We start from the raw sequence: 27,043 nt of genomic DNA on the forward strand, positions 1-27,043 counted from the left end.
TAAGTGAGTAACAATCCTTTCACCTTAGAAACACTTAGCAAGTGAGTAAACCTTTCACTTTACATTACATTATAATCATGAGAACTACCTTTCAATCATATAACAATCATACCATAACATACATACATACTTCATAGCTAATTCAAGTGTAGAGGGTTAAGGATGAGGAAACTAGGTCATCAACACCACAACAACACATTAGGTATAGCATCATTACAATCTAAGTAATTCACCTTTCATCAAGAACCTTCATCATGTGAGAATGACCTTTCACATTATCATACCATGCATAACATAGACTAGTTTAGAGTACAATTGAGGAAACCTTTCAAGAGACTCACATTCATTACATTAGTCAATAGCTTCATTCATTCATGTATGTGTGTACATATGTGAGAAAGCCTTTCACATAAAACACATTTACTCATAGCATGTTCATATTGTGTTAATAAGAATTACCTTCAATTCAACATAACAACAATAATACCAACATCTCACAACATTCATACTTGCATTGCATCTCATCATAACATGCTCAATCACCAACTAGGGTTAGAGGGAAGAGGGAACCATCATCCAACTTCATCATACATGAATTAAGCAAGTACATTCAACAATACATAAAGAATCACATTGATATCATCTCCTCATAGCCTTGAAGGCCCCATTCAAGATTTAACCCTAATTCCATAGTAATCATACATAATTTAGGGTAATATCATCATACAAACATGAATTACATAACATCACCTTCAATTCATAGCCTTCAATCAATATCCAACACAAAGTAGGGTTAGAATTAGGAAAGAAGGAGAAACATGGGTCTCATGGGAAATTTTTCAAGAAACCACAAATACAACATAAATTTATTCATAATTGTTCACATAACATCAATCAAATTCAGTTTATAACATCAATTTCACTTTAGAAAGAAGACCCACGTTTTTGGATTGAAAACCTAGAAATTGGAGATTTTGAAATTCATCTTGAAGGGACCTCTTGGGGAAATGAATCCCAAGAGTGATAAGCAACCATACCTTAGTTTATTCCTTGAGAACTGATGGGGAAAAATCGAAACCTTGCTGCCCTAGATGAACCTTGGTCTTCTTCTTCAATGGGGTTCTTGGTTGAGAGAGTTTTGAGAAAGAATGAGTTTGACTTGTGGGTTTAGTTGTGTGAGTTAAAGTCTTAGGGTTAGGGTCTTATAGTTAGGTTTAGAATGGTAATTAGTTAACTAACCACCCATCTTAACCCTTAATTAAATAACTAACTAAAACTAAGACCCCTAAACCAAAACTAAAACTTAACAACTGCCAGGACTTACGACCCTCCACCTACGGACCGTAGGTGGAGTTACGGACCGGGCTGGTCATCCGTCGTTTGGTACTGAGGCCCCCTTTTGGGGGGTCAAGTCTCCCACGACTAAGTATAGACTCACGGCCATGACTTACGGTCCGTCGACCAGTCTACGGTCCGTGAGTCTTGGTCTCGTCGTTTGCTGCAGTTTTGCCAGCTTTTGGGTCCATGTTTGGGTCCTCCTCAAGGACCCCTAAGGGGTCCTTGGGGGGTCGTACCCGGACGTTTTTGACCCTATGAACATAACTTACCTAATTTAAACCTTTTTACAAGATTTTACCATCATATGACACTCCCAAACCTACCCAAAACCTAAGGACACGCTAGAACACATTCTTCTCTAGTTTCCGGACGTCGTGGTCGTTTTCTTGACGTTAAGACTTTTATCCTTCCAAACCAAGTCAATTACATTAGTTTAGGTTTATAAACATCATTTTGACTATATTTTAAGTCATTATTCATAAGGTGAGGCTCTAACTTAAGTCATAGAATTTCCGGGGTGTTACAAGCGTTGATTAGTTACATGTTTATTACTTGGTCGATACATCAGCTAATTTATTTATGTTTTATATTTAGTTCAACATCTTAGATTTATCATGTTCATCTTGTTAGATTATTGTGCTTATCTCACATATCGAGTACATTTAAAGTACTGACCGCATACTCTTTTGCGCTATATTGTTTTATAATATAGGTTCAGACACTCAATATTCAGCTCACGGTTAGTAGATCGATCTTCGTATCATGTCAGCAGCTGAGCTTGATGAGTCCTCATCTTTCGAGGAAAAGAGCTATTGGTATTTCTTTATGTTAATCCTTCAGTTTCAGATAGTTAGACTTAGTTGAGGGCTTGTCCGAACAACTCCTCTTAGTAGAGGCTTTCAGACAATCAGACGATAGTTTCAGCTTTATGGTTTGTTCAAATGATTTCTATTTTGACTATTCAGTTGTTTTGGATTTATTTCAGTTTAGCTTCCGCATCAATTGTCTTCAATTATTATTTGTATGAATCTTAGTGTTATGCCAAATCATTAGCTTGGGGTCACTTGTGACTCTAAGCACCGTATTACGACTAGGGGTAGTTTCGATCATGTTACGATGATGTCTTAAATTTGTAGTTGATCAAAGTATTGTAGTGATGAATTAGTGTGGGCCCATGAAAAATGTCTGATGAAAAGTGATAAGGGATTATGCGTTCAAATAAAATATGTGTTAAGTCCTAAAATAAACAAATTAAAATGAAATAATATGATGCAACAGTAGACTATGAATAAAACAAATAAGTGAACATCCTTTAATTTTGCCCCAAGTACTTTTAGAGGATGAATGAGAATATATGTTTCTCTCTCTATAAATACAAGACCAGTCCATTATGACTTTATTTTCAGTAGCATATCAGTTTTTTGTGACTAAAAATATGGGAGAAAGCTCAGTACAAACTAACTTCTCTTCATCATCACCAAGACAAGTGAAACTATTCGGTTTTCAGGTGACGGAATGTGATCAAACCACGAGGCTTCCTCCTCCGCCACTTCCATCGGAGGACAAGAGATTTGAATGCCAATTTTGCCATAAAGAATTTGCAAATTCTCAAGCACTAGGTGGACACCAAAACGCACATAAAAAGGAAAGGCAAAGAACAAGACGAGCTTATTTAATGGGTTATCAACAGCGTTTCCGTCCTGTAGTTCCGTTGATCAATGCACACGCAGTAAGAACAGGAGCGCTGATTAATAATAACGTGAGTATGTCTAGGTATCGGTCACAGATACTTTCAGGGGTTCCACTTCGATATCAGATACATTTGCGCCAACAACAACACATCATGGCCGTTCAAAATCCAGATCATGATGGACCGGAAGTTGATCTTCATCTACGACTTGCACCTCCTACGGATTAATCATCGAAAAAAAAATGTACTCAATATATAAGAATTTAGTACTAGTACTAATTAATTAGTTCCGCTTTCCTTATTTTTTGCATTTTTGCTTTTCCAATCATGCATTTTTGTTTTTCAATTGTTAGTACTACTTACTCTGTTCACTTTTACTTATCCAATTTAGACTTTGTACGCCTCTTAAAATGTACTTTTTGTATAATGGACTACTAAAGGACTGAAAAACAATACCCAACTCTGCTTGATTAACACTTATAGGTGAGCTTTTAGAACTTTAATTTAAGGCCAAGAACTGTATAATCATAACACAAGTACTCGTCTAAGACTAATAATATTATTCAACAAAATGTTTGTTAAACAAAGCCGATATCGTCAAGCTTCATTGTGTTGTCATCAAGACATAAGTGCTTGTTTGGTATGGAGGATAAGGGATGACTAATTATTCCAAGATTAATTTTCGGATGAGTTTATCTCAAGTTTGGTTGAAATAAAATCACAGGACAACTTATCCTACATTAGTATCCTGGGATTGTAGTGTGGGATAACAATCCTGGGAAAAATTTTAACTAGCAAATTTGTTTACTCGAATAATGATACAGGTGAATTTGTTATGAGGTTAAGGACACACAAATTGATTTGACTTATAAAATAGAGATTAAGTAAGAAAAATGTGTTGTTTGGTGAGCGTATAAAGAAGGATAATATAGAATCGGTTCAAAACATCTCCAATTGCCATAAATCCATCTCCCAAATAGATCTTCAAATTTGATATAACTCAAAGCTTTAAGACCTCAACAATGGTGACCTTTAACTCAACTCAATCAAATTTCAATCAAACCAACACTTCAGAATAGACTTTTTTGAGCTATTTCCAACACCTACTTAGGTAAGTTTCGCAAGACAAAAATGGAACAGAATGATAAAAAAACTGACAAATGAAATGTGGATGTTAATATTCTATTCTGGTAACATCACCTTCAACAAAACAATCTATAATGACATCCAAAAGCTGTTTTCGGTTTAATTTTTCTAATCATAAGAGATGTATGAAGAAAACATACAAGAAGAATGTGCGAAATTCACATGGAGCAAGATCAAGAATTGTATCGACAGGATGAAGATAAAAATCTGTTAGAGTAGCAAGATGTCAGCAACTACTTCATCAATCAATGAATTTAGCAATCGTTTCTCGATCTGTATTCCCAGTTCAAATGCTTCAACTTCGAAGTTCATCCATCTTCCAAAACCGCTGCTCATGTCCTTGTCTACGAGTTCATCAACCATGCAGTTTCCCATGCCACTCCACCCTGAAATTTCCCTATATACTTCTTCTGCTAGCCTCTTCTTGTTTTTAACCACCAATAGACCTTTTGACCATGAATCATATCCACCCTCCACCATGAATCTTAAGTCCAAGCATTCACCCACACAATCAAATACAACCTTTCGTCTTTGTTTTAGCTCATCATGTCTATGACTATTTATCCTTTCCAGTTGATCAAAAAGGTGTGGATTGATGATCTTCTGACACCTTCCCATTGCAAAATCCATGAACATCGACTCAATATTGTATAGTATGTCCTTCACATATTCCAGCTCCCAATTTGATGATTTGCCGTCTTCCTCTTTACCAAAAGTTGAAGAGGCAGAGTCTAACAAATCTACCTCAGGTTCCATAGAGTGGAACTTATTCCACGAGCATATACCAAACACTTCTTTAGCTTGTACCGATGAACTTTGCTTGCAAGCTGAAATTCATTAGATAATTAATGTTCAGATATATATCTATAGTGTCAACCTATTATGTTCATAACACAAATTACCAGTGGATTTTTCATGCATAAAAATAAAGGCACTAGGTCTGCTGATCTTACCTCCTGTATTGTTACTTTCTGCAGTATCTGAAGAATTGCAACTTTCAGTAAGAAAAGATTGCTCAAGAACAGAAATAGGGCTCAGGAACCGACTGCCAAACACCTTCCTGCATTCATATTCACTGCTACCATACTCACTCAGTTCCTCTTCAATCCCCTGAAATGATACAGATTAAATGATGAAATTGAGAGGTTTTCCATCTACTTAGTAGAAAGCAAGCTTTCTATAATTTAATAAAAAGAAGAGTTCTTAACCAAATAGAGCAAATACAATTACCAAAAGTACATTGAACCAGGAAAGTAGGAGGAGAGAAGAAAGTTTTATTCAAAGATGTCCAAAACAATACTAAGTCAAATCCAAAGACCGCAAAACATCAAGACATTAAAAGGCACAAAAGGGCTAACAAGAAATGCAGGTTAACATTGAGTCATCTGAATGGTAAAATAAAATTATCATATGACAAGGAATACAGTATAAAAATATCAGTTGATGTATCAAAAGAGGTATCTGCAACCTACAAATAGAGTGGCAACTAAATACAATAAAGATTCAAGTGCAAAAACAGAATTTTGCAAAACCTATGATACACACCTGATGCTTGTGCTGCCCAGTGATTCCCAGAGGACCAGTAGAAGAAAAGCCAGGGTTGCAAGGGCTGACTAAATCATCCACTTCCATGTCATCATGGTTCCTGTTAACATGCAACATGGTGGTCTTTGATAAGCCATTCAGAGATGGTGACAGATCCTGGAAAATCGATGAGGAACTATTGGATGTTTTCTGGCGTGAAGACTCAACTACAGAAGATAATTCTCTTAACTTTTGATCCAAAAGAGTGCTCAAAGCATCCCCTCCACTCAAGTTATGCCCCAAAGGAGCCTTAAGATTATTCATACAATCTGAGGTGAGCTGCATCTTGTTACTTCGAAAGTCTGTGCTAAACTCATGACTTTTCCCTAATACTTCTCTTGGGAGCTCAGCCGTGGGCATCGATCGAGTTAGGGGAGTACTGAAAGAGAAAGAAATAATGTCTGTCCCTTTCCCTTTACTGTTCTCACCCCAGCGTATTTCCCTATCCATGAATGTGCCAGACTGAATCAGCTTGCCACTTTTATGAGTAGACATACTTCCAGTAGCCTGATTTTTCTCATACTGGATATCACCGTCACTAGGCCGTTTCTTACGTGACACACTTTTAGTACAAGAATATGCTTCTTCCTTTTTATTGTCTGCCTCTCTGCTCAACCGTCTGGAGCTGACTTTGGAGTTTTCAGCCATTTTACCTGAACTTCTCTGTCGCACAAAGGAAGAATCACCACTGACTGTTCGTTTTCCTTGTGAATTGGAAATAAATTGCTTAGAAGGTGACTTGCCCCTATCAGCCATACTATTTTGTTTCTGATTATTCTGCCGCAGAACACTTGAACTATTATGTACAGATGGTTTCTTGTGTGTGTTTTTTTCTGTAGTAGGTTGGCTTGTAAACAACTGGTTTGAGATGACTTTACTTGGTGGTTCTTTCTGGACAAGTACACTTCTGCTACTGCCTGCATTTAGGCCCTCTCTTTTCTGAACATTGGCCTTTGCTTGCAAGGCTAGTGAAACAGATTTTCCTTTAGTTTTGCCTCCACCAAAAGATTCATCAGAATCTGAGAAATCCTTCTGCCTGGCTATATCTGCCGACCCATTCCAGCTCTTATTCATAGGTTGCCCTTTAAGATACTTCGAAGCATTAGATTCAGCTGGCCTCCGAGAAGCTTCAGCAATCTTGACTACCTTTTGAGAAGCTTCAGCCCTTTCTTTTAAACCTTTATACTTCAAGGGTACTGAAGAAGATCCAATTAGGGGCGATTTTACTTTCGAAGTAGCTTGAGGTCCTGCATCAAGTATTCTGGCAGCTATTTCCATTATGTGAGCTGCATTCTGAGGTGGGATAGAATTGGCCCTTTTGATTGGGGATAGAGCCTTATAATGAGTGGCTGGGATTGATTTAGCCGACTTAGGAGGCAAAATCTCCGTTTGAAACTTCTCGATGGGCCTACTGATTATCTTCTGTTGCTTTGGCTCAAATGAGCTCCTTCCTAGATCCTCCATCTTCTCATGGAGGTTGCTGGAATATACTGTTTGAAAACTTTGCTGGTATTCGAGGTTTCTCGAAAGGGAAGGAGCGCTTCTTAGAGACTGAGAATCGAAAAATGGAGTAGAGTAAGGCTCTGACAAATTAGAGGATGGCAAGCAATCCAATCCCATAAGCCTTGCAACGACACCAGCAGGTTTGATTCCATAATATTCCTCATCAGTTACCGATGAGGCACAACTGTAGTCACTGCTTCCTTTGACACTGGACACAGCTGTAGTGTCATCCTCATTGTTCTGCAATCAAATAGTTTCAGTTGAAAAAGTACAACGGGAAAATCTAATCTCCAAGTAGGTGGAAAACCAAAAGATGAGAAAGCTTAATTAACTATTGAATACAGACCAAATGAACACGAGTCATAGGCAAGTTCCCATCACATCTCTTCTTCTGTTTGGATAGCTCTGCAAAAAGGATAGGAATTATAACATTTGACAACATAGTTTTCTTGAAGTTCTACCACTATACATGCACATGGAAGAATCAGTGGTCCTATCCATTGTTCACAGACATCTTCGGCATTTACCTGGTATGTCAGACTTGCTAGAGAACAATTTCTTCCGTGACTTTGCATTCCAATCAAATAACTGCAGGAAGCCACCAACATAACCTCCACTCTTGGAACCCTGTTTCTCAACAACCATATTCACCTGCTGATCTCAAACTTTCTTCAAAATTTGTAATCTGAAAAAACAGCTATAACAACAAGCATTGTTTCCAGACCCATCTGCAGAAAATTTTAGAAGTAAGAGATACTGTTTAAAACAAAACTTGGGACAACTAATAAATGAGTGAGTAAAATGAAGATGCTTTTGTAGCATCTTCTTTTATAGATTTGTTCCTTTAGGCTACTCTTTTTTGTCAGCGGAACTTGCGAAATTAAGTAAAAGGAAATTGAGGAGATATGCTCCCCCACAGTTACTTTGATGATCTTATATTTTCTTCTTCGTAGTCCCCCCATTTTTTGTCCACCAATATTCTCAACTCCTTTTCCTTGTCATTGAAACCTATCCTCTTTCAAGAATTCCAATAAAACTACTTAGCTTTATCCAATCTTGATGTGACATCTCTTTCCAGCAAATTTCTCCATTTATTGAATCCCAACCATTCGATCAATATTTAAGCTGACTGTAACATGACAATCAACTCAATTTCCTTATCTTGAAATCAACAGTAGTCGAAGCAGGCCACCACCTGTTGAAGAATGACTACCCAGAACATGTTACAAGTTCAGATTGTTACTTCATCCTGATTCAGTCTTTTACTCTGTAGTGATGAAATTGAAAACCTACACATTTGAGAAGCATTATCTAGTTGGCATTACATTGTTTGGCTTGCAAGAGTTTTTTTAATTGCACATAGCTACCTTTATAAATAATTATCTATCTCTTCCTCTACCCCAAATCTTAACCTCCTCCATGCTCCCCTATAACACTAAGTCACTAATTCCTCCATCCAAATGTAGACCACCTAATCCTATTGCCCCACTTTCCTGACCCTGACAAGATCCTCACTTCTCTCAAGCTGTCTATTTTCAGTTGATTACTGGTCAGCATTTTCCAATGTTCGTCTTTAATATACAAAAGTGAGTAGCAATATGACCTTGTTAGTTCAAACTTGTGCCTCCAAGGCTCCAGGTCTAAGAAAGTTTATTAATTCAGTGTGAGACAAAAAAGGTGGCAGGACTAAAAATTTGATTAAAAAAAACAGAAGATCTTCAGGACCCTAATGCCACTAACACTTTACTAAAATCAAATTAGTTCCAACTTCCAACACATTTGAAGTTGTTCCTGTGACCTTTGAATTTGGACTCACGTAGTGTCCTAATAACATAAACGCGTAATCAGCACATTAAATCATTGCAAAATCAAATTGCATTGCAGACAAGCCCAGTTCTTGATTTCCCAAATCATTCCAATGCAATCACTGTACCTTAAAAGGTATAGTCAATCGAATACTTAAAAGGTCAGTGCTTTTAAATGAACTCGAATATCGTTAGTACCCTCCCCTAGTTGGTCTAGAAATTTCCAAACTGAATCATATTTAAAAAAAGATTCTCTAATCAAAAATTCATTTCCCCCCTTTCCTTTCTCTTCTTCTTAGAAGTCAAAATCAAAAGCTCTTAATTTTTAATTCTAAATCTAGGTCAAACTATAATTAAACTAAAAAATTTGCAAAGATAACAAATTGAAATACATTCAACCCCGCAAATGATGAAGCAAAAACATAGCACTGAATCAATGTAACAGTCCTACAAAGAGAACAACAACCCAATTGGCATATCACCATTTTAAAGGAACAAAACAAAACAAAACACAAAAAAGACTCTGAAGAACTCAGAACTCATTAAACCTCCAGCCTTTACAAATTCCCTAGCAAAAAAAATCAATCTTTCCCATGTATAAATCATATAAGATGGTGAACAAGAGAACCCCAATTGGTATCAGCACAAAGAAAACAAAACAAAACAAAATCAAACCCACATAACAAAACTTACAAATCAAATGTTTAAGCTCCTTGTAACCCAATCCTGTCCTTCCCAAGAATCTGAGAGATCAAACAAAAACATAGAACAAACACTCAGCATTCCCATATATCAATTCATACAACAAACACACCACTGAAAAACTAAACATCAAACACAAATACAAGAAGAACTTACAAAACCAAGATTCTTTAACCCCTAGTTTACAAATGAAAATTATAGACTTTGCTATAGAAAAAACTGAAGAGATGAGTGAGTTTTGGGGGAATGGGGGAAGGGAAAAATAGCTGTAAGAAATGAAAGGTGTAATCTTTAATTTGTCTGAAACAAAGAATAGTTGAATGGGCATTAAATGAGGAAGACAGAGAAAAAAAAAAGATTATATTTTTTTAAAAAGTTATATAAAATAATTAATGTTTTGTCCAGAAAAGGTTAAAAAAGAGTTCTAACGTCTCTTTTTAGTGAAGTGATGAGAGGGAGGGATTTCAAATTCCCAACGGTAGGCGCTCCGATTCCATGCTTCGCACTACACTACACCCTTCAACTTTGAGGAATATAATTTGCTGACTAATATTAAAATTAAGTCAACGACAAAAGTTGTAAATCAGAGATATGTTTTAAAACTATTTATTTACCAACTCCTCTTTATTAAAGTCCTATCTTATGTTGTTGTATCCTATATAGTATTTTTGAATAAAAGTTACTTTTATAAATAAATAAAAATATATGTAATCAATTTTTCTTCTTTTTTCAGATACCTCTCTTGAGATTTCACTTTATATATAACTAGTGAAATCGTCTGCGCTTCATGCGATTAAATGAAATATTTATAAGATAATAATATATAATATTTATATTTAGGTTAGTATCGGATGTAACATGATACATTTTTTTATTTTTTAAAACATATAAAATAAAATAAGTTTTTGCATCTTTTTAAGTGTAAACTATTCATATGTATATAGTAGAACATAATATTTACTGTGGCAAAGTAAATTGAATAAGAGGTAATATGTTGAAATAACAATATATTGTATTACGTTGAAAATATTTTACATGTTTGAATTTCCTCTATCTTTTGTAGGAGTACTAATTTTCTATACAAATTTTGATATCGTAAAAAAACTTTTAAATTTTTTATTATGTCTTTATTATTATATTGGTTTATTATAATTTTTTAAACGCTAATTAAATATTTATAAGAATTATGAAAACTAAAACATACAAAAGTTATGAATAATATTTAAGACTAGTAAATCTAGCCGCGCTTAGCGTGGTCCTCCTTGACCCTTCTTTAAAAAAAAATGATGAACAATGTTTTTATTTTACTTCAAAAAGTCTATTTAAGAAAATCAAAATATTTTTTTGTACTCATATAAGTTATAGTTGATTTGAGAAGATGACCTTGTTGTTCGTTAGTAAACTTGTACATATACATGTCAAGAAAAGAGAAAAATTATAGGATAAATTATTTAAGCACCAATTATTTAAACAATAATCTTCCCTACTTTTATCTTTTTATTGTTTAATTGTTTGTTAACTTTTTTAGTTATATGAATATAAAAACGTCAAGCGTGAACTGAGCTATTTTTTCCTTATCGGACGACATCCTTTCAAGAAGAAAGGTACAATCTTCTCAAGAGAATGCAAGATTGCAAGGAACAAAATTTTAAGATATAAAAGACTTGTCTCACAGTAAAATTTAGGAAAAGAACATGATAAAATAAATGTCTACTAAAAGAAAACTAAAGAGAAAATGGCCTAAAGCCCTCTCAACCTACACCCGAAATCTCAACTACACACTCTAACTTTACGGGTGTCCTATCACCGCCCCCACCCCCGCCAAATATTTTATTGGTTATTTACTACACACTTGAGTGTTGACCTATCATAAGAGGTGAGAACACCTCCTCTAGGCGCGTGAGAAGAGGCAATAACCTTAAATTTTGACGAAAAAAACTGTACTTCTCCAACAGTCATCTTCCCCAAGTTAAATAAACCATTTTTCCTTCTTCCCCACCATTAACCCTTGTTCCTTTTTTAACAATTTCACGATTTTCTTTCAATTTAAGGTAGGTTTTAGTTGTTTATGTTCATTTCTACTTAAAATCTTGAAGTTAGGGTTTTTAATCTGCTCTAATTTCTTATTTAGGGTCTCTAATTTGAATTATTTTCTCGAAATTCGTTAAAAATGGTAAATGAAAACTTGAATAAGCTTTGTATGGATGAATCAGACTCAATGCTCAATGCTGTAGTGAGATGCAAACATGAAATTTTGCTGACTTTGCAAACTTCTTGGTCAAGATTAAATCCGGGAACAAGATTTGAACTTTACTAAATCAGTTGCTAAACTACGTAATCAAGTTGAAAATATACATAAAAATGCTTCGATCATCACCAAAAATGCTTCGATTCAAATGGAGAAAACGAGATGAAAAACTTCTCTTTGGGGTTTCTTACGTTTTTAGGAGGGAAATGGAGAAGAAACAAGAATTGGGGGTTGAAGTGGGTGGGGACCCGCGCTTGCAACACACATGAGACAATTTGTTTTTGTTTGGTTTATGTGGACAGGGTAGCACAAGTGTGTAGTAAATAGACAAATAAAATATTTAGTGAAGTGATACGACATCCGTGAAGTTGGAGTGTGTAGTTGGGATTTCGGGTATAGGTTGGGGGGGCTTTAGACCATTTTCTCAAAACTAAATGATAAATATCTATAAATGAAGATGATAAACATTTTGAAGATCTAAATTAGACATGATAAAGGAGAAATTATTTCTCCATCTTATATTAGTTATCAACGTTATTAAAAATATTTGTCACAAAACGCTTGTCATATTTTGCAAAATCAAATTGGATTTTTTTTTTTCATTTTGCCATTAAAAATTAACTATTTAATCAACAAAAGGATGAGTAGATATGCTAATTATAATGAAGAAAATGAAAGGGAAAAAAGCAAGATAAAGATAAAAAAAAATAACTAAAAATAAACCATTACATTAATCTGATTACAGCAATTTCATATAAGTAATAGGCTAACTAATGTAATTGTAAATTATTTTTACAATGAATAACTTGTTATCTACTTCCTTTCAGAAATAATGAAACACCAAAAAAATCCTCTTTTGTATGTTCATAATAATATGGTATCATCGAATTTAATCAGTTCCTGCAATTGAATTTATGTTTAATATCTTTAATGAAAAAAATATCACATCATATCAAAACAAAAGTTCATCGACAATAATAAAAAATTAAAGAACTTACAAAATAAAAACATTTTGCCATACTAATAATATATCAACCAAACCTGTGTCTCAATAATTCTGATATAGCAATACAAAAATAGAGTAAACAATCTTATATTTCTGAGATCCATTGTAAATTAAGAGGGATTTATAGTTCAAAACAAAACACATATTAGACTTTTGGGGTTCTATAATTATTGCATGATAAGGTGAGAGACTCAAAAAATTCTTGTTTTATTATCATTAAATAAATCTATATATATATAAAGCTGAATATAGACAATCTGGTGTGACACCTCTCTATGACCAGCATTTTAATTATCTTTTATCTCCTTTTTTTGGACATTTTATTTTTGTTTTTCAATTTTTATTTGTAATTTCGAAAAAAAAAAACTGAAAAATATTTTAATGCATCAGATCATGCTCCTTTAAAACTTTTATCATACTAATACACATTTAAGTAATGGAAGATGAAAAGATCAAAACCTTTTCATTTTTCATAACTATTTATAAATTTAGCCTATAAAATAAAAAAAAAATTGAGTATTCTAATCAACAATAGTGGAATCCTTCACTTTCTCTCTTCTTCTGATGATGATGATGAAAATATGGATATCAAATTTTGATATTGAGATGTCCTGCGAATTTCTACCCTTGTGATTTTTTCAAGAAAAGTGAATGAGAGAATATCTCATGATCCTTCTAAAGATATTGATGATGATGAAATTTCTAAAGATATTGATAATGATGAATATACAAATATCAAATTTCGCCATTGAGATGTCCAACAAAATTCTAGGCTTGTGATTTCTTCAAGAAAAAAAAAAGGATATCTTATGAATCTTCTAAAGATATTGATATTGGTGTAAAGAGAAAAATTATGTAACAAAAATTTTTCTTCAAAGTAGAAGTCTTTTTGAAAGAATGTTGATTCCTTCTATATTGAGAGAAAAAATTTCATATTGATTGAGAAATTTATAGGAAGAGTGATTAGTATTTTAAAGGGTAAGAAGATTTATTTAGGAAAAAATCAATCTATTTAGGAAATTGTATTAAATTAGGAAGAGAATAAGTATTTACTAATTCATTTCTTCTTTTATTCTGTCTTAATTTCTTTTTATATATCTTTAATTAATTATTTTTTTTGTTAATTATAACGACATTATTTCTTCTTCTTCATTCTACTAATATTTTTCTTCTTTTATTTTGTTTTATTTTGTGTCTTCAATTAAAATTTATTTTATTTTTTCTTATTTATTTTTAATTAATGTTTTTATTGATATTTTTTAATTTCTAATGCCTGAAATTCTATTTATTTTTTGGTATTTTGTTTTTGCACTTTGTCCGAATTTTCTTAAAAAGATGATCATATTTAATCTCTTTCACTATTAAGGTTATTAATCTCTTTTACTTTATTCCTTTCATCTTATAATTAATGTTATTTATATAATTTCCTAAAATCACTTCTTTTCATTTTATTTATTTCAAGAAATTAGTTATTATAACTTTATAAGAATTGCATATATTTTTACAGAATTTGATTTTTTATTTCTTTCTTTATTTATTTATTTAGGTATTTACATGCAACAGTAAAGCTTAAATAAAAAAATGTGATGTGATATTTTTAGTCCAATATTGATATTTATTTTATTTTTATTAATGTTAAACAATTTTTCTTGCATTTCTATTAAAATAATTGCTTAAAATTAAAATTACTCTTCCCAAAAAAAATATGCCTCGAATTTTATTTTATTTTTGGAGTTTTTTCTAATTTTAAAACTGTAAAATTATCAAAAATAAAAAATTACCACATTTAATTCTTATCATCATAAATGATATTAATTTCCTTTACTTCCTTCCCTTAATTTCATTATTAATGTTGTTATATTATTTCCTTAAATTACTTATTTTCCTTTCTTTGTTATTTTTTTTTTGTTTATTATAACTACATAAGAATTGTAATGTTTTTTTAACGAATTTGATTTTGACATTCTTCTTATAAGTTTTAAATCATTTCATAATCCAACCTTGATAATTATATGTTTTATTTAAAAAATCTTATATTTATTTATTTTTATTAATTTTTTAATATTTTTTCTAACATTTTTATTAAAATAATTGCTCAAATTTAAGACCACTATTCTCAAAAAAATTGTGCCTCGAATTTTAGTTTATACTTAAAATCTTATAAAATATGAAAGATGACCATATTTAATTCTTATAATCATCAATGCTATTGATTTCTTTTACTTCCTTCCCTTAATATCACTATTAATATTGTTTACATTATTTCCTTAAATTACTTATTTGTACTTTTTCATTTATTTTATTTTTTATTTCTAAGATTAATTATTATAACTATATAAGAATTAATTTTATTACAGAATTTGATTTTGCCTTTTTCCTTATAATTCTTAGATCATTCCTTAGTCCAACATAGATATTTATATGTTTTAATAAAAAACAATTTCTCTTATATGTTTCTTAAATTAATTGCATAAAATAAAATCATTTTATCATTTTAAAAATAATAATAAGTGTTTTTATTCATTGCTCAGTTTTTATTTGTATAAATAGGAAAATAACCGTTATGTTTTTCATAATAAAGCTACATCAATATTGTCACATTTTTTGTTAATACTTTTTTCTTTTCAATCATCTCATTCTGTTATTACTAACTTTATTTGTTTTTTAATATTGACTTTGAATTGTATGTAATGGTGATTTTTCATAAGTTACAAAGTTTTAAAAACGAGTTTCAATGTACAATTGATGTAATATCAAATAAGGAAAAAGGAAGAACATAACGAGTACAGAAGATGCAAAATATCATTCTTACAAGATTCTTTATTTCAGATGTAATATTAAATATGCAAAGTCGATTCACAAATTTGACATTCTTAAAATGACTTTTTCATATTTTAAGTAGGTGTTTGGACATAGATTTCAATTGTTTTTGTTATTTGATATTTAGAAAAATTGAGATGTGTTTTGTTATACTTATTGCAAAAAATGTTTGAAATAATATTCATATTTGAATATAGTTAAATACAACTTCTAAAATGATAAGTGGGATGTAAAACACAATTCAAATTTGAAGTAAAACTTCAACTAGGATTTGAAATTTTCATGATCATATGTTGGTTCTCAAATAAGATAAAGAATTATTCCAAAAAAAAGAAGAGCATAATTATTATGATTCAATAGAATAACGTATTTAATGCATCATTCATTCATCTCTCTAAATATATAAGTTTGGCGAAAGAAAAGTCATTTTATAACAATTTTATTTATGTTTATCATATAGAAGTATAGATTATCGTGTTCGACTATATATTTTGTCTTAACATTTAACTTCTTAAAATTATATGTGAAGGACTTCAAATTTACAAATCTGTTTTGTTCTTGAAAGTTAATTAGAACAAAAATGAGTTTAATTTGATACCTGTCATGTATAAGAATTGTTGCACTATTTAATTAAACTTATCACTTGAAATAAATTAGTTTTAATCAAAATTAAATATAACATGTCTTCAAATAAATAAATAAATATCCCTAAGTAGGATCATAGTCCGATCTTTTTTATGGGGAAAACCTAATTCAAAAAGACAATTATCTTTTCTTCTGATAATTTTTTATCGTGTTTTTAATTTATTTTGAAGATTCATTTTATTTTTAGTATCGTTTGTGAATAGGTAAAAAAATTTTATGGGTGTAAGTAAAACAAATTATTTCATCAGTTTCAAATTAATTTATAAAAGATCATTTTTCAAATTTTACTAATATACCGCGCGAAGCGCGGTTAAATTTACTAGTGTGTAACGGAAATGGAAAATTATTGAAAACGCTATTGCTTTATTTGAATTTTTAAAATGAAATAATTGAAAGAAAATTCAAAATAAATAAATGATATTCTAAGCCATAGATTAAAATTATAATTTTATATAAGAGATACTTATATAAGTCATGAGTAATTATTTCTTATAAATAAATTAAAATAATAAAGAAGAAAAATACTTAATATGTTAAAAAAATATTGTCAAGTTAAAATTAGAAGAAGGTCCAAAAAAAGATTAAAAAAATATAAAATATTAAGAGTAGAAACTAGAGAGGTGTGAGTTACTCCTTATAGATGTTCATCCATTTAATAAAATATTTATTATAAATTAAGTTATTTATTTTTATAATTAAATAATTAATTCAAATAAGAAAAAAAAGATAAATGCAAATGGAGATCATAGAGATTAGAAGTTACAAGTAGCTGAAGAGACATGCGTTATAAATAATTCAAATGTACAATGTTATTACATTAAATGTATTAATAATTATTGATTTTATTTGTAAAAATAAATAAATAAAAATAAGGGGCGAATGAGCAAAAAATATAATAATTGTGACTGCATAAAAATTATAAATTTGTTTCAAACAAAAAAGAATGGTGACAAAAATAGATTGTTACACACACAAAAAAATGGTATCATGAAATTAATATTTTATTTTCAATTACTTTTTTGCAAGTATAATAAAAATGAAACTCCTAATCATCATAAAAAAAAATTGTTATTGAAATGGGATAATTATAGTAATTGTGCATCATAACAAAAAAAAAGTAGAATAATAAAAGACCAAATGATTAACATTGACAATACATGTAGCTAAATTATTTATACAAATCAATTTATTTTTTTTAAATCTAGGAAAAGTAGCTTAAGTTACTAATACAAGTCAAAGTAAATAAAAAAAAGATCTAGCAAAAATAATTATTAATTATGCTTCATTTTTTTTTTTGTTTCTGTCATTTTCCTTTGCAAGTAGATCCGCCACCATATTTTGCTTCATATGTCAAACTCTTCATCATATGCAATCAATTGAATAAAAAAAATATTATATGAATAAATAAAATATCATGTACCGATTAAAAAATAAGTATACCAAAAGAAAATAAAGAAATTTAAACTATATGTAATATATTTGTATATTATTTTTTCAATAGTCACTACAAAAGGAACTCCAATTACCAACAAAAAAATTTGTTGGTAAATTGATCAAATTGGTTGGCAAATTGAGTTACCAACCAAATACCAAATTATATTAATCCGTTGCTAAAAGGCTCGTCGGTAAATATTACCAACCGATTTTAATTTGTTGGTAAACTTACCAACCAAAAAACAGTTAGTAAACACCCAAAGATGTTGTTACAAAATTTTGAAACATGGCCTGAAAATTTCTGTTGGTAAATTCACCAACTAATTTTTGGTTAGTATATCGTAGTACCTTTACTAACGAATTGAAAAGGAGTTGGTAAATTTTTTTCTTCATTATTCGATTCCGTTGGTAATACGTTGGTAATTATAGTAACAAATGTCTGATAGTAAACTTTTCCAGATACATTGGTAATTGGTTGGCAATTTTAGTAACATAAAATTTATGTTGGTAATTTACCAATAAATTTTAAGTACTTTTTATTTTTGGTTTCCCATTCGGTCCGGTACCCACATTGGAGCCCGATTAAATCCGGATTCATGCCGGAAAGTCCCACATTGGGGGGTAAAGTGCTCCCTAACAAAGGTGACTCCGTACTCAAGGGGAATCGAACCTGAGACCTCTGCGCTCCATAACAAAGACGACTCTGTACCGAAGGGGAATCGAACCCGTGACCTCTTGGTTAAGGATGAAGGAGTACCTACCACTCCACCACAACCCTTGTTAGTAATAAATTTTAAATACGTTAGTATGATTATTTGTTTTTCTAATAAATTTACTAATTGATAGTTAGTTTATTGGTAATGTATCATTCAGGTTCAATGTTAGGTTAGTAATTGATTGAAAATATGTTCAAAATATTATTAACTGAATGATTATCCAATAGTAAAATTTATTAATTTATTGCATTTAAAAATCTAAGAGCACGAACATAAATCTAAAACTATTAATATCAATTTTATAAATCATAATTGAATGAAACAATGCAAAATCTATGATAACAAGTTAAATTAATTTCAATATGACACATATAATTACATCAAAATTTTTAATTTGAACACGTCTACCAAAAATATTGACCAAATCTAATTTTGGCCAAAACTTAAAAGTTAAAATGCCTAACAACACAAACTGAAAATGGAAGCGTCAAAACCTGAACCAACCATCCTATTAGATATAAAAATGACCTTTCAAAGCTAATCGCGCTAACCGAATTCTCATCAGAGCACGTTTATAAAAAATGTTAAGCAAAGTCAAATTTTGGCCAAAAGTTAAAAGTTAAAACACCTAACAGTACAAACTGAATATGAAAACCTCAAAATCCAAACCAACTATACTATAAGACGAAAAATGACCTTCCAGAGCTTACCGCGCTGACGAAATTTCAATTTGAGCATGTTTTCCGAAAAAATTGACCTAATTCAAATTTTAGCCAAAAGTTAAAAGTTAAAACGCTTAACGACACAAACTGAAAATAAAAGTCTCAAAACCCGAACCAACTATCCTATGAGAGCAAAACTGAACTTATATGGCTAACTGCGGTGACAAAATTTCAATTCAAGCACGATTACCAAAAATATTGACTAAAGTGAAATTTTGGCCAAAACTTAAAAGTTAAAATGCCTAACTACACAAACCAAAAACGGAAGCCTCAAAACCCGAACCCACTATCTTATTACATAAAAAATGACCTTCAGCATCTAGCTGCACTGACGAAATTCTCATCTGAGCACGTTTATCAAATATATTGACCAAAGTTAAATTTTGGCCAAAATTTATAAGTTAAAACACCTAACAGCACACACTAAAAATGAAAGCCTCAAAACCTGAATCAACCATCCTATTAGATAAAAAATGACCTTTGGAGTTAATTACGCTGACAGAATTCTCATCTGAGCACGTTCACAAAAATATTGACAAAAATATAAGATTTAAAACACCTAACGGCACAAACAAAAAACGAAAGCCTCAAAACTTGAACCAACCTTCCTATTAGACCAAAAATGACCTTTCGAAGCTAATGACACTGACAGAGTTCTAATTTGAGCACGTTTATAAAAAAATATTGACCAAAGTGAAGTTTTGGCTAAAATTTAAAAGTTAAAACGCCTAACGACACAAACTGATCAATATGAAAGCCTCAACACTAGATGCTGATTTAACAAAAAATTTAACTTCAATTGGTAAATTTACCAACTATTCAAATATAAGTTAGTAATTAGTAATTTACCAATAAATTTTATCACAGTTGGTAATAGTTACTATTCAACTAAATATTCATATGTAATATTCCCAACTAATAATTAATATGTTGGTAAATTTTACCAATGGATTAATGATCGTTGGTATATTACAAACTATTTTAATGATTTTAGTAATTTACTAACTACAATCTTTATTCGTCGGCAAAATTTCCAACTAATTGGATATTGGTTAGCAAGTTTACCAACAAATTACATTTCGTTACTAATTTACCAATACATTTATATTTGGTTGGTAAATTTAGCAACACAATCTTGCCGTTGGTAAATGTTTGGTTAGTAATTCATTGGTAATATGTTAATAAATTATATAAACAATTTTTTGTCATATTTACCAACCGATATATACTTCGTTTGTAATATTACCAACAAAAGGTGTGCGTTAGTAATATTTCAGTTGGTAATCCATTGATAGAATGTTGCTAAATTTGGCGCCATTTTTTCCCGCCGTATTTACCAACTTAAATACTTAGTTAGTAAGATATTGGTTGGTAATCTGTTAGAATTTCGTTGTTAAGTTTTAAAATATAATTTAGTTAGAAATATGTTGGTAATTTGTTAGTAGAATACTAACCAACTTAAGTTGTTAGTAAAATTTGTTGGCAATTTGGGGTTTTTTTGTAGTGAGTACTAACAGTACTAAATAATATCATTTCTTGAAATCTAACAAATGTTATAATTAAACTACATTATATCTTGAAAACTGACAATTGGAAAGAACAATTACATACTGACAACACATTGTTAATAATTACAAAGGTAATTTTTTTTTTATGATACTTACTTGGTGAATGATATATAATACATATATAAATTTTGTTTTATAAAAACATGTCTAAGTACATAAAAATAAAAATAAAGACTTGAGAATGAAATATATCTTACCTTCATGTACTTATTTTTTGTTACATGTTAGAGAATTCACAAACAAATATGATGAAGAAGAGAAATGATAATTTTAAATGTGAATATTCATGAAACTAAATATGAATTTATATAGACAAAATAAAATAAATGAAAAAAAATAAAGATTTGAGAATGAATTTTTTTTTTACCTTCATTTGCTTCTTTTTTGTTACATGTTAGTTCATTCACAAATCAAATATGAATTTATATAGACAAAATAGAGGAAATAAAAAAAATAAAGACTAATATTTCTTACCTTCATGTACTTCTTTTTTCTTACATGTTAGCTCATTCACAAACCAATATGATGAAGAAGAGAAAGGGTAATCTAGAATGTGAATCTTTATGAAACTAAATATGAATTTATAGGCAAAATAGAGGAATTCCATAAGACATCATAAACTTACAAATTTAAGTTTAGAGGTTATGGACAAAAAAATTACGGGAGTTATGAATATTATTAAAAGTTAAAATTAAAGAGAGGTAAGTCATGGGTAATAATTCCTTGTGAATAAATTTAAAAAAAATACTTAAAATATAATAAAATATTATCATTTTATGATTAGAAGTGTGACAAACAAATAAAAAAAAAGAATGTGAAGAGTTTTTAGTGTAAATGTTCATCCATTAATAAAATATTTATTTGTAATAAATTAAGTAATTACTTTTACAGTACAATAAGTTACAATAAAATAATTAATTTCAATTTTAAAAAAGGTCAAAAAAGGAGAAAAAAGAAAAATGCAAATGGAGGTCATAGAGAGGTGTCACATCACCTTGTCTATGTTTTTCCTTTATTATATATATATACTACTGAAATTGTCTGTGCTTTGCGTGACTATAAGAATATTTATTGGATAACAATATATAATATTTATATTCATGTTAGTATTAGATATATAGACAATATTGATATTCTCTTCATCTGCGATATGATACACTTTTACATCTTTTTTAAACATATAAAATTCAATTTTTTTTTACATCTTTTAAGTGCAAACTATATATATATATATATATATATATATATATACTAGGTTCTTAAGGCCCATGATACGGGCCCAATATAATTGATTATTAATCGTAATTTAACAAATATTAAAAGGTATTTCTATAGCATTCTGATCAAATTTAATTAATACTGATCCTTGTAAAAAACTTAGTATAAAAAATATATTAAAATAATCATCAAAGAATATAGTGCATCACGAATTGAATGGTTGTTGCTCCTGCGTTAATTAAAATCTTAATTTTGAGTTTTGGATATGAAAAAAATTCTTAATAAGGAGCATTATATCTGAATGGGCATTATTTCGATGCAGATTAGAATTAATCGAACTCCAATATGAATATCAAATAGTGAATAAAAAATATTAAATTAAATTAACCCAAAAATATTTTAAAGTTTAATTGGTATTAACGATAGGTAGATTCGTTTTTTTAAGTTGTAAAACACTCAAGTCTATATTTAATTATTTGTTTTTTACTATGATGACACAAATTTATTAGGATTTGAAGTTAATTTGTCTGTTAGATTGAATTATATCTTATATAAAAATTAATCATGAATCATTATGTATTATCATCTTGAAATTTATCCTATTCATTTCGATTAATCTGACATATTTTTCTTTATAATTTTTAAAAAAAGTAATATTCCTTTTCTTTTCTCAGTTCTAACTTCACATAACATATTCAAGATCACAAGATTAAAAGACATTTAGTATATTTCACATATTTTTAATTTGAAACCACAAGATTCAAAAATCTTCCTTAATTTGTTAAACTACATATGCCAAGTCAAAATAGAACAAACAAATTGAAATAGAGAGATTAATATTTTTTATTTATCACTCACACATAAACTCTCTTATGAAGTTATATATATGTATAATTTATCTTTAATGAACATAATTATTTTAGCATGATACAATGTGTTTTTGGTTTTCTTTTTTCATGCACAATAACCTATATAAATAAGTATTTTTGTTATTTTTATCAGTTTAGTGAAAAAATTGCAAACATATATAAATGCATTTTCTCTTTTTTTTTTTTTTTTTTTTTTTTTTTTTATAAAAAATCTATTTAGAATCAAATGTTAAATTAACATGATATTTTGATACATAGACCATTACATATCGTATTGATTTCCTTGCCCAGATATTTTTATCTTATTCCAAAATTTATTCATTATTTTTGTCACACCCCAAACTCAAGGGGCGCAACTGACTACTAATGCCAAAACTCAGGCTCGAGCCGACCTTGCTGAACCATTTGCTACTAGTGCATGACAGACACACACAATCAAGAAAACAAACTAGTATATCCCGGCTTAAAACTAAGCCCTCGGCCGGTAAGCCCCCTGTCAACATATATATAAAAGACTACTCCCAAGAGTTCATATAAAGGAATAGCCAACTAGCATAGAAGTCCTGACTGGGCCGTCGAGGCCACCATGATATCTATACTAAAACTAGAAGTAGGTATATATCAAGACAATACATCAAACAGCTCACAAGCTTCAGCAAAACAACAAAACTAGGCCAGTATGACCATAACCTAGTTGTACACCCCACACAATAGTCTGCAAGCCTCAAAGAGTAGTAAAGATTGGCGGGACAGGGCCCCAGCCTACCCATAAAGATATATACAACAAAAGGTAACAACCCTCCCAACTCTGGCAGCTCCGGAGGAAAGGGGCTAGCCAATCGAATAGAAGTCAATCCTACTACTGAGGAGGTCTACTCGGTCGTCTGTCAGGACCTGCATGCATGAATGCAGCTCCCCAGGCAATGGGGCATCAGTACAAAAATAATGTACATAGTATGAAAGGCTGTAGAGTAAATGAGCAAGTATCATAATATACCAAAAGCAATCAGGTAAGGAAATCAAATTTAGATAAGCATGTCAACCCACTACAGAATCTAGTAAAATACAATAATGATCAAACATCAACCTAACCAAGGCCCCATAATCCCGGTAGGTACAAACAACATACCACCTACTTAGGCCCCCATAAGCCTAGAAGGTGCCAAATCAATCTACATAATCTTATCGGTAACCCCTTGTCTTTGTAAGAAGTCACATTGCCTTTTTTGACAACGATATTACCCCGTAGGCAGCACATAGCCCTCTTAGGCAACACATAGCCCTCTTAGGCAACATCATAACTCTATGTGTTGCACATAACCCCCTTTAGCATCAACATAGCCCTGTAGGCAACACATAGCCCTCTTTGGCATCAAAATAGCCTCGTAGGCAACACATAACACTCTTTGGCATCAATATAGCCCCGTGGTCAACACATATCCCTCTTTGGAAATAACATAGTCCTATTAGACAACATCATAGCCCCCATAGGCAGTTCATAGCTCAACAACTAACCACAATAGCCCCAAGGGCGACAACAAACAATTGAATAGGCAAAAGGTGAGCAATTTAGCTATAAACAATATATATGAATAATCTCCAAGTCGTTCCTAACTTAGGGTCGTTCTTAACAGATTATGAGTCCCTAAAATGAGGGTTTATAATCACTCAATCAGCTAACCACTCACAATTACATCTACAAGATCACCAACGTAAACTACCTCTAAGGAAACATGTCGACGAAGGGGAAAACCTTAACATACCTTTCCAATGAACGCTCGAAAGACCGTAGTTACTTCACGAAAGTTGTTCCTTATGTCCTAAGCTTCGCAAACACTATATATACACAATTGGTACGCACCTATAAACAATTCATAATTAATCTTAAATTGGCAGATTTGCCATATTGCCCCAACTTGTCGAAACGTCCGTAGAAATTCATAAAAACAATCATAAAAGAGTCCCGAGATGATTACCTTTGTTAACCAAGTTTAAACCTTGAAGAAACACCAATAACTACAAAATTATATCTTCAAAAACCAGTTCCAAACGCAGCTAATAGAAGGGAAAAATGATTGGCACATGTAGGGATTACGTTTCTAGGCACGGGGGCAATGTTTAATGGTAGAAATCGTCAAAAACTAACCTTCATAATGCTAGAACTCCATAGGAGCCCTCTTTTAAGCTTTCTCTCTGGTTTGGAACTAAAATGGAATGTTTTCATGGCTTAAAACGTTAAACAAGCCGACATACCATATTTTTGACCCGACCCGAATCCGATTCGAATTTTGCCCCGACAGTCCCTAGTAAAACCCTCATAACTTTTTACTATGATGTCGGTTTGATACGGGGTTTTGTGTGTTGCAAACTAGAGTCGTAGGCCTTCAATTTAATGGGTAATAGGCCTTCTAACTCTTTATATATTGGGAGAAAACATCCAATACATTTGACCCAAATTTCAGAGAAATCCTTAAAAATGAACTTACGATAACTTTCACCAACTTTTATTTTGCCACTTACTTAACTTCAAAACTTGAAATACAACCTTTGAACACTTAAAGTATGACATACCACATCATTTTTTAATTTATTACTCACCATCTTTGTCTTTCCACGATTGTACGAATTAATTTAGACGTTTAGAAAAGTCAGGGTGTTACAATTTTTAAAATTACTAATAGACATTTGCTATTTTGGTCATCTCTTTTTAAATATTAATCTACTTAAATTTATTTACTTTTCTAATTAATGTATTGATTTTCATGTGTTTCGATTCTTAACTTCTTATTTCAGACAAAAGAATAGCAATATTAAGTAAATAATCTACTATGATTAATTAAATATTAATCTTAAGATTTAAAATATTCTATTATTAACATATTTTTATCATTAATGTACGTAAATTGAACACGAAGAATACTTATTATTTCTCTTCAATATTTGATTCGCATAATTTTACTTTATTTTAAAATTTAGTGAGACTCTTACTTTACTTTACTTTAATTTTATTTAATTTATCAATCCATTTTATTTATTAATTTTTATTTTTATGCTCCCTAATTAAAAAATCTTTATTTTCATTTAATACATTTTAAATCATTTTTGTTTCGTTTTATATTTATTTTAGTGCAAAAAATAAAGGTGAGTGTAATATAAATTGATTTTAAAAATGGGTCCCGCCATTTTTAGATAGTACAACTACTTATTATATTTTTTATGCTTTTCATGTTAGGAAGTACACGTAACCATCATAATAATAACAACTTGGTTGGGTATTTGGGGAATTCAATAATTTTGCAGCAAAAAGTACAACTGTTCTAAGCTGATTATTTTGGTAAAATGACAAAAGTGTCCTTGGTTGTCCTCCTTATCTAGTTTGTAGTGCAATTCACGTAACATCTTTTACAATTAAATATTAGGGAAAAAGGTCTGAAAAATACTCCAACTTTGGCCGAAATTGTTGTTAAGATGCCAAACTTTATGGAGGACCTTTTACCCCTGCACTATTTAATAGTGTATTTTAAAGGCATATATGTGCCCACGTGGACACATTACTATTTAAAATGAAACAATATTTATGATGTCCACGTAGGCACATATATATCTTTAAAATACACTATTAAATAGTACATGGGGTAAAAGGTCATTTCCAAAGTTTGGTATCATAACAACAATTTCGGCCAAAATTGGAATATTTTTCAGACTCTTTTCCCTTAAATATTACATTGTTTGTCCCACGTTGTTGACTTAAATATAAGAATATTGTAAGAAGTTACCATAAATGATGTTCTACAACACAATAACATTAATGCATTAGGAGAGGGGTGGGTATAAGAAGAATGTTTTCAGTTTTGTTGCATCATGCCCTAGCATTATCTTTTGGAAGTCAATCTTATGTCTACTGCTCTGTGTCTACTAGTAGAATTAACACATTATCTAACACTACTATAAATTATATCTCCAGAACCATAACCTTCCTTAGATATAAAAATCCTTCTGTTAGAAGAACAACAATATTGAGTGTTCAAG

General features: G+C 30.7%; 2 protein-coding genes across 2 annotated transcripts; one reads left to right on the forward strand and one right to left on the reverse strand.

Moving 5' to 3' along the window:
- The first annotated feature begins 2,773 nt into the window (after positions 1-2,773).
- On the forward strand, positions 2,774-3,256 carry LOC125821706 (zinc finger protein 6-like). The gene has a single exon (XM_049501092.1). The coding sequence runs from the start codon at positions 2,774-2,776 to the stop codon at positions 3,254-3,256; it is 483 nt and encodes a 160-aa protein (XP_049357049.1).
- A 1,001-nt stretch (positions 3,257-4,257) lies between these two features.
- Positions 4,258-9,809, reverse strand: LOC125821680 (uncharacterized). The gene is made up of 6 exons (XM_049501080.1): positions 9,760-9,809; positions 7,789-7,989; positions 7,608-7,666; positions 5,720-7,501; positions 5,128-5,284; positions 4,258-5,001 (listed from the first exon to the last, which is right to left on the reverse strand). Exons 2-6 carry the CDS (start codon positions 7,904-7,906, stop codon positions 4,385-4,387), a joined length of 2,733 nt encoding a protein of 910 aa, XP_049357037.1. The 5' UTR covers positions 7,907-7,989; positions 9,760-9,809; the 3' UTR covers positions 4,258-4,384.
- Between the last annotated feature and the right edge of the window lie 17,234 nt (positions 9,810-27,043).

The sequence above is a fragment of the Solanum verrucosum genome, unplaced genomic scaffold (assembly GCF_900185275.1).
Source record: "Solanum verrucosum unplaced genomic scaffold, falcon-dt-bn FXZP01000213.1, whole genome shotgun sequence".
NCBI classification, from domain to species: domain Eukaryota; kingdom Viridiplantae; phylum Streptophyta; class Magnoliopsida; order Solanales; family Solanaceae; genus Solanum; species Solanum verrucosum.